Here is a 9893-nt window from a genome sequence, read left to right on the forward strand (position 1 = left end):
TCCACTATCACCCGCAGATCCCTTTCCACTGTACTCCTTCGTAGGCAGTTATTTCCTATTGTGTATGTGTGAAATTGTTCCTTCCTAAGTGGAATACTTTGCATTTGTCCTTATTTATTTCATCTTATTTATTTCAGACCATTTCGCCAGTTTGTCCAGATCATTTTGAATTTTAATCCTGACCTCCAAAGCATTTGCAACCCCTCCCAGCTTAATATTGTCCACAAACTTCATCAGTGTACTCTCTATGCCATATCTAAATCAGTGGTTCTTAACCTGGGGTGCACACACCCCCTAGGGGTGCGAGATGCCCTTTCTGGGGGTCCGAGACATACCTGAATTTTTCAGAAGGTAAATCATCGAAAACACAAATTAAGCACAGGCATGTAAGTACAACTACTTTGTTTCATCAAACCTGTGTATGTATGAACATTATACATTTAACAATTACTGTAATATACAAACAAAACTATATCTAGGTTTAAAGAACTGGCCTACTTCAACGATTTTTGACAAGGTGTGCAGGAACATATTTTGATTTTTGATAAGGGGTGAGCGAATATATTTTGAGAACCAAAGGTGCAGGCTTCAGTAAAGGTTAAGAACCACTGATCTAAATAATTGATAAAGATACTGAACAGAACCGGACTGATCCATGCAGGGCCCCACTCAATATGCTTGTCCAGCTTGACTATGAACCACTAACTACTCTCTGGGAATGGTTTTCTAGCCACTTATGCATGCACCGTATAGTACGGGGGTTCTCAAACTGGGGGTCGGGACCCCTCAGGGGGTCACGAGGATATTACCTGGGGGGTCATGAGCTGTTAGCCTCCACCCCCAGGCCCCGCTTTGCCTCCAGCATTTATAATGGTGTTAAATATATAAAAAAAGTGTTTTTAATTTATTAGGGTGGACATACTCAGAGGCGTGCTATGTGAAAGGCGTCATCAGTACAAAAGTTTGAGAACCCCTGTTATAGTAGCTCCATTTAGGCTGTATTTCCCTAGTTTGTGTATGAGAAAGTCGTGTGAGACCTTATCAAAAGCCTTACTAAAGTCAAAATATACCACATCTATTGCTTCTCCCTCTCTCTCCCCCGCCCCATCCCGCCCCTCCATCCACAAGCCTCGTTACCCTGTCAAAGAAAGGTATTAGGTTGGTTTGACATGATTTATTCTTGACAAATCCAGGCTCTATCTTCTAAGTGTCTGCAAACTGATTGCTTAATTATTTGCTCCATTATCTTCCCAGGTACTGAAGTTAAGATGACTGGTCTGTAATTCCCCAGGTTGTCCTTATTTCCCTTTTATAGATGGGCACTGCATTTGCTCTTTTCCAGTCCTCTGGAATCTCTCCGGTCTTCCATGAGTTTTCAAAGATAATCGCTCAGATATCTCCTCAGTCAGCTCCTGGAGTGTTCTAGGATGTATTTAATCAGGCCCTGGTGATGTGAAGACATCTAACTTTTCTAAGTAATTTTTAAACTTGTTCTTTCCTTATTTTAGCATCTGATCCTACCTCATTTTCACTGGCGTTCATTAAGTTAGAAGTCCAATCGCTCCTAACCTTTTTGGTGAAAGCCCAAACAAAAAAGGCATTTAGCCATTTCCACATTTTCTGTTATTGATTCCCCCCGTCATTGAGTAATGGGCCTACCCTGTCCTTGGTCTTCCTTTTGCTTCTATTGTAGTTGTAGAATGTTTTCTTGTTACCCTTTATCCAGACTCTTGGGGCAAAGCTAGCAGCATCCCATGTAGAGAGCCAGGCTTTCTGGGAATACTTGACAAACAATGAGCAATAAAAATGAGAAGCTTCACAGAATACCAGAAAAGTTAACTTCCCTACTCACCACCCTCCAAATAAGCCACTCCCCATGACCAGCCATGCTGTGGAGACATTGCATTTCTCCCAGCTGTCTGGAGAGCCCCTGTGCTTCTGGCGTGCCAGGGAGCAACAGCACCAGCCTTCCCTATGTGTCCCCACCTAGGACCACGGGAAAATTTTTTCTGGGTCTTTCAGTCATCACCAATGCAGCACTGACATTTTGCACTTGTATAATACAGACTTCAGCAGACAGAAGCCCAGAACCACTGACTGCCCAGGAATATTTCAGAGACAGTCTGACTAGGACAAGAGCAGACCCTGGGAAGAACGGGTGCTTCATGAATCACCAGGTGTAGGCAGGAGAGGGCGAGTCAGCTAATGGAACTGGGCATTGATGGGAACATTAAGCCTTGGGGTGGCTCTGGGGGATCGGACTGTTGCTTTGGTGGGTGTGCATAAAAACTCTGTGGGCACGGGGGAGGCAGTTACACCTTGTGTAAAATTAATATGGATAATATAATGTTATGGAGGTTAAACTATGGAAGGAATGTGCATTTTCCCAGGACGTGTACAGTGTATACTGGAGAAGGGGTAAAAGAAAAGCAAACAAAACATGGTACTTAAATAAAATCCTATTAGGGCTCCAAAAGGAGCCACAATAAGTTGTGCTTTCTTTTTCAGATCTTTGTGTAATTTGGAGCAGGAGATGAAAGTGGAAAGTAATCAGAACTCTTGTGGAAGTGGAGTGTTTCCCTTTTAAGACAGTCTTGGAGCTGCTAATAGCTTTGGATCCAAAAGCAAGCTAGAAAGCCTCTGTGTAAATGCAAATTACCTAGCTGATGGGCACAAAGTAGCTGCAAATAATGAAAACAACTGATCAGCAAACAAGCTCTAGAAGACTCAGATTATGGCCCTCCAGGAAAGGGAGGTGAAAAAAAAGTCAAGCCTGAAAGTAAGGGGAACAGCTTAAACCTAAGGGGTGGAGTGTTAGGATATAGATATTCAGGCCTGTCTGTAAAGGTCTATACTCTAAGAATTTAGGTGTATTCTTATCACTTGGCTAGTTGTAGAGATATAAAAGAAAGAAAGAATCAAAATCACTGTCTGCCGGTGTAAGGGCCTTCTCTTACTGTGACAGTCTGAGGCCCTGTGCTTTGGCTAAGGCCTCTGGCTAAGCAGCAGAGGCAGCCCTAAGCTGGGAAGCGAATGGTCACGTCCTCACATTCCAAACGAGTCACACTGAAATAAGGTGCTATTGGGCTGTTAGCAATATAACATACAATATACAATCCTGTCCTGGTCATGGCTATCGCCTCCAGAGAAAGGGAAGTGCCTAGAAGATGTAAAAGGAAACTTAGTTTGATAGCATCCTGTCTAGCAAGAACTCACTTATCAATAGACACAGCTGGGAAACGCCTGTGTCTTTATAGATGTAGTTGTGAAATCCTCACTTCTGTATTGTTTTGTCATTATAGTTCCCACTTTGCTGTTGTTTATTTGCATGGTCTCCGTCTGGTTCTGTGATTGTTTCGGTCTGCTGTATAATTAATTTTGCTGGGTGTAAATCAATTAAGGTGGTGAGATATAATTGGTTAAATAATCATGTTACAATATGTTAGGATTGGTTAGTTAAATTTCAGTAGAATGATTGGTTAAAGTATAGCTAAGCAGAACTCAAGTTTTACTATATAGTCTGCAGTCAATCAGTAACGGGGGGATGGGAACAGGGAATGGGGGTGGGGAAATTGGAATCATGTTTTGCTAAGGGGCGGAATGGGAACAGGGACACAGGCAAGGCTTTGTGGTGTCAGAGCTGGGAAGTGGGACACTAGGGAAGGAAACTGGAACCATGTTTGCTGGAAATTCACCCCAATAAACATTGAATTGTTTGCACCTTTGGACTTTGGGTATTGTTGTTCTCTGTTCATGCGAGAAGGACCAGGGAAGTAAGTGGTTGAAGGAATAAGCCCCCTAACAGGCATTAACACAAGAATAACCATACAGGGTCAGACCAATGGTCCATCTAGCCCAGTATCCTGTCTTCTGGCAGTGGCTGGTGCCAGACACTTCAGAGGGAATGAATAAAACAAGGCAATTTATTGAGTGATCCACCCAGTCATCCAGTCCCAGGTTCTGGCAGTCAGAGGTTTAGGGACACCCAGAGCATGGGGTTGGGTCCTGAGCATCTTGACTAACAGCCATTGATGGACTGATCCTCCATGAACTTATTTAATTCTTTTTTTGAACCCACATGTACTTTTGGCCTTCACAACATCCCCTGGCAACAAGTTCCACAAGTTGACTGCACTGTGGGAAGAAGTTTGTTTTAAACCTGCTGCCTATTAATTTCATTGGGTGACCCCTTGTGCTTATGTTATATTAAGGATAAATAGCATTTTCTTATTTACTTTCTCCACACCATTGACAATTTTATAGACCTCTGTCATACCCCTCCTTAGTCATCTTTTGACCAAGCGGAAAAGTCCTAGTCTTTTTAATCTCTCCTCGTGCCCACAACTATTTTTGTTGCCCTTCTCTGTACTTTTTTCCAATTCTAATACATCTTTTTTTGATATGGGGTGACCAGAATGGCACGCTGTATTCAAAGTATGGGTGTACCATGGATTTATATAGTGGCATTATGATATTTTCTGTCTTCTTATTGTAATTCTTCTGCCAGGTGGAGTTGGCAGCAACAAGGGCTGGGTTCAATATCTAAGGGTTTCTCTTAACAAAACAAAACAGAACCAGCTCAAGCTCCCATCCATTAATCTGGGAAAATTAACCACCACTTCTGGGTGCCTCCAAGAGGCAATACTGCTCCTCTCACAAGCACAGAGTGTGTGTAGCCAAGAAAGCATTCAGTAAAAAGGGAAAAGGAACCCAGCATTGATTTGGGAAAACACCACAACCACGATTCAAAAGCATATGACCACGAGCAAACACCCACCCCAGGACTCGTTGGGCAGTGTCCTTTGCTTCAGTTTCTCACCTTGTGTGAAAGGCCAACAAACGTCCCTTTAACACACCACTCAGTTGCTGTCTTTGGTTAGCAAAGACCCAGAGTTGAGAGAGATATTCACAGGAGTTCATTTTTCCATTGCAGTGTAGAACAATGCCCTAGCCGGTACCGAGTGATCCACAGTTACTGCTGATCACTCTGCTACTGTTGGTCCAAGGTTCAGCACCTGCTTATCAGTGATTTCAGCTCTAGTGATAGCTGAGCAAAACAATAACTTACAATGGAGTCTAATCAGCTGTCTTTAAACAGTGGAGAGTCAAATGGTGTATAGGGCTCCTTAAGCAGCCCCCCCTCCCCAGAACATCTGTCCTCACCTTGGCTCTTCTTGTGGCATTTGGCATCCTTACCCACTGCTTAGCTGTGACCCCCTCAATCAGGGCAGGCTAAGCACATTTCTTCTGCCCTTTACTCGTACAGTCAGGATAACATCACTTCATCACGCACTAACTACTACAGTGATTTGTAACAACACTGGCCAAATGTGATTTGGCAAAGCACCTCCATCATGCTGTGCATTTAGGCGGAGTAGGCAGTTCTGTGCCAACACGGTCTGTTCCTGACCAGCTCATCACTAGATGGCAGGGGAGAGCTCACCCAAGCCCCAGCTGAAGTGGTCTATCCCTTTTCTAGGGCTTCCTGTCATCATTAGCTTTTTGAAGGCTGCTGCACATTAAGCAGATGTTTTCAGAGAACTATCCACAGTGATTCCAAGATCCCTTCCTTGAGTGGTAACCGCTAATTTACACCTCATCATCTTGGATGTATAGTTGGGATTATGGTTTTCCAATTTGCGTTACTTTGCATTTATCAATATTGAATTTAATTTGCCATTTTGTTGCCCAGTCACCCAGTTTTGGGAGATCCCTTTGTAACTCTTCACAGTCTACTTTGGACTTAACTATCTCGAGTAATTTTTTATTGTCTGCAAATTTTTCCACCTCAGCGTTTGCCCCCTTTTCTAGATCACTTAGGAATATGTTGAACAGCACTGGTCCCAGTACAGATCCTTGGGGGATGCTGCTATTTACCTCTTTCCACTGTAAAAACTGACCATTTATTCCTATGCTTAGTTTCCTGCTTTTTAACCAGTTCTTGATCCATGAGAGGACCTTCCCTCTTATCCCATGAAAACTTACTTTGCTTAAGAGCCTTTGGAGTGGGACCTTGTCAAAGGCTTTCTGAAAGTCCACATACACTAAATTGAGTGGATCGCCCTTTTCCACATGTTTGTTGACCCCCCTCAAATAATTCCAAAAGATTGGTGAGGCATGACTTGACTTCCTTTTACAAAAGCTGTGTTGACTCCTCCCCAACAAATCACGTCAATCTATTTGTCTGAGAATTCTGTTCTTACTATAATTTCAACCAGTTTGCCTGGTACTGAAGGTAGGTTTACTGGCCTGTAATTGCCAGGATCACCTCTGGCAAAGACCTGTAAAAACAGGCTATTTGGTTTACTCCAGTATCAGGAATACCTTCTCTCCTACTGTAGATACAATGGTATTCCCTCACCCCATCCCAACACACAGAGCAGTCCACACACAGACTCTCCTTCACTTCATATGTCAATTGACAACAACAATCAGCTTATCTCCTGTTGCTCCATATGAAGTCTAGAAACATCCATCTCAGAGCTGCCATTCCACGAAGAGTCAGGGACACCAGGATACGTCTCCCACCCTCTGTTGTGAGAGGCCTGGACTTGACATGACCCACAGCCCTCTTGTGTATGACTTAGCATAACCTGCAGCCATCTTGTATTCTCAGCTACCATAAATTAGAAATAAAAACTATAAAGTCAGGAAAATTCATCCTCAGCAGACAGAAAAATACCAGCTACATCCTTACTAACAGGAATAGATACAGTACAATCGCAGTTTCATGGGAATAGAAGGAAGTATGAACAAGCTAACCTTGACCAGGGAAGAGTATAAAAATATTGCTCGGGCATGTAGGAATGATATCAGGAGGGCCAAATCGCACCTGGAGCTGCAGCTAGCGAGAGATGTCAAGAGTAACAAGAAGGGTTTCTTCAGGTATGTTGGCAACAAGAAGAAAGCCAAGGAATGTGTGGGCCCCTTACTGAATGAGGGAGGCAACCTAGTGACAGAGGATGTGGAAAAAGCTAATGTACTCAATGCTTTTTTTGCCTCTGTTTTCACTAACAAGGTCAGCTCCCAGACTGCTGCGCTGGGCATCACAAAATGCGGAAGAGATGGCCAGCCCTCTGTGGAGATAGAGGTGGTTAGGGACTATTTAGAAAAGTTGGACGTGCACAAGTCCATGGGGCTGGACGAGTTGCATCGGAGAGTGCTGAAGGAATTGGCGGCTGTGATTGCAGAACCATTGGCCATTATCTTTGAAAACTCGTGGCGAACCGGGGAAGTACCGGATGACTGGAAAAAGGCTAATGTAATGCCAATCTTTAAAAAAGGGAAGAAGGAGGATCCTGGGAACTACAGGCCAGTCAGCCTCACCTCAGTCCCTGGAAAAATCATGGAGCAGGTCCTCAAAGAATCAATCCTGATGCACTTGCATGAGAGGAAAGTGATCAGGAACAGCCATCATGGATTCACCAAGGGAAGGTCATGCCTGACTAATCTAATCACCTTTTATGATGAGATTACTGGTTCTGTGGATGAAGGGAAAGCAGTGGATGTATTGTTTCTTGACTTTAGCAAAGCTTTTGACACAGTCTCCCACAGTATTCTTTCAGCAAGTTAAGGAAGTATGGGCTGGATGAATGCACTATAAGGTGGGTAGAAAGCTGGCTAGATTGTCGGGCTCAACGGGTAGTGATCAATGGCTCCATGTCTAGCTGGCAGCCGGTGTCAAGTGGAGTGCCCCAAGGGTCGGTCCTGGGGCCGGTTTTGTTCAATATCTTCATAAATGATCTGGAGGATGGTGTGGATTGCACTCTCAGCAAATTTGCGGATGACACTAAACTGGGAGGAGTGGTAGATACGCTGGAGGGGAGGGATAGGATACAGAGGGACCTAGACAAATTGGAGGATTGGGCCAAAAGAAATCTGATGAGGTTCAACAAGGATAAGTGCAGGGTCCTGCACTTAGGACGGAAGAATCCAATGCACCGCTACAGACTAGGGACCGAATGGTTAGGCAGCAGTTCTGCGGAAAAGGACCTAGGGGTGACAGTGGACGAGAAGCTGGATATGAGTCAACAGTGTGCCCTTGTTGCCAAGAAGGCCAATGGCATTTTGGGATGTATAAGTAGGGGCATTGCCAGCAGATCGAGGGACGTGATCGTCCCCCTCTATTCGACATTGGTGAGGCCTCATCTGGAGTACTGTGTCCAGTTTTGGGCCCCACACTACAAGAAGGATGTGGATAAATTGGAGAGAGTCCAGCGAAGGGCAACAAAAATGATTAGGGGTCTGGAACACATGACTTATGAGGAGAGGCTGAGGGAGCTGGGATTGTTTAGCCTGCAGAAGAGAAGAATGAGGGGGGATTTGATAGCTGCTTTCAACTACCTGAAAGGGGGTTCCAAAGAGGATGGCTCTAGACTGTTCTCAATGGTAGCAGATGACAGAACGAGGAGTAATGGTCTCAAGTTGCAGTGGGGGAGGTTTAGATTGGATATTAGGAAAAACTTTTTCACTAAGAGGGTGGTGAAACACTGGAATGCGTTACCTAGGGAGGTGGTAGAATCTCCTTCCTTAGAGGTTTTTAAGGTCAGGCTTGACAAAGCCCTGGCTGGGATGATTTAACTGGGAATTGGTCCTGCTTCGAGCAGGGGGTTGGACTAGATGACCTTCAGGGGTCCCTTCCAACCCTGATATTCTATGATTCTATGAATTTCTGCAAGTTTCTTACTACGTGCCTGAACTTTTAGTTCAAAGTTGCTTTTGCTGATAAGTAGCAATTATGAGGTTTTGCTGTTGCTAGAGAAGTTGTTTGAGCCCATTAGGGATTATGATTGGTTAAATTTATTGCATAGTCATGTTTTAAGTAAAATACTTGGTTAAAGTATAGATAAGAAGGACTCTCATTTTAACTATATAATCAGGGTCAAAAAAGATGCCCGCTGGAACTAACTCCGGGACACAGCTCAAGAATAAAGCTGCCAGAATGCTTACATCGTGCACGACCATTCCGTGTAGAAGCCGGCGCCCAGGACGAGATCTGATGCTGACCGGCCATTGGGAGAAGTCTGGCTGCTTTATTGGGAGTGGCGAGCATTAGATACTTGGCGTGTGTATTCTGTTGATTAATTGTTAATAAATACATGTACATGTTTAAGGGTATTACTGTGTAAAGACTCCTTCACTTGCACAAGATCCTGTTAACCCATAGAGGGCCACTGGACCCAGGGAAGGGGGAAGGCCTAAATTGTGTGGGTAACTCCTCCAGGATACATAGCAGCTGGAATAATTTACACATTAATAACATCTTGATGTGACAGTCATATTGCATCATAGGAGAGAAGGGATCTGGGCAGGGATACAAGGCCAGACTTCTAGCTCTTTGTGGCACTTACTATAAGCTTCTTGACTCAGGTTGTTTTTTTGTTTTGTTTGTTTTAAAGAAGTGTGTTTTAATTTACCTGGGCTACATATTGACACTCTAAAATGCTGCAAAATCTTTAACTCATTTCTATTCTTTTCCTGTCTCGTTCAGTACTTTGTGTCTATTCTTTTCCCAGGAGCTTAGAACATGGAAAAGAAGGAAGGGCTGAGCAGAGGGGGAGAACTTTCTGCTTTACCAACTAGCATTTTCTCCCCCTTACCGGTGTTTTCACATTATGGTGCAATTAACTAAATTTAGAAATAAAGTTTTTAAAGTCACATTTGAGTGCAAACACTGCAGCAGCAAGTGTCTCAGACAAACTTTTAACAAGTCCCTTTGTGCCTTATTTAGAAGTTACAGAAAAACACCCTGGTTAATAAATCCCCAGGAAATTCTGTACTGTTGTCATTAATGCTCAAACCTTGGGGGGATTTGTCATGGAGACAAGTGAGGACTGTTGGGGGACAGGTCCTGAGCAGAGACAAGGAGCAGGAAAACTTCACTTTCAAACTTC

At 43.8% G+C, this 9893-nt stretch overlaps 1 protein-coding gene across 1 annotated transcript in view; it reads left to right on the forward strand.

Annotated features, from left to right (window-relative positions):
• NME6 (NME/NM23 nucleoside diphosphate kinase 6) overlaps positions 1-9117 on the forward strand; it is a 33470-nt gene extending 24353 nt beyond the window's left edge. The window contains exon 5 of the mRNA XM_084624683.1: positions 8880-9117. Within this exon, the coding sequence (XP_084480809.1) occupies positions 8880-9055 (176 nt within the window). The 3' untranslated portion in view covers positions 9056-9117. The remainder of the gene's footprint in view (positions 1-8879) is intronic.
• Positions 9118-9893: the final 776 nt, after the last annotated feature.

This window comes from Lepidochelys olivacea, assembly GCF_965140295.1.
Source record: "Lepidochelys olivacea isolate rLepOli2 genome assembly, chromosome: 1".
Taxonomy (NCBI): Eukaryota; Metazoa; Chordata; order Testudines; family Cheloniidae; genus Lepidochelys; species Lepidochelys olivacea.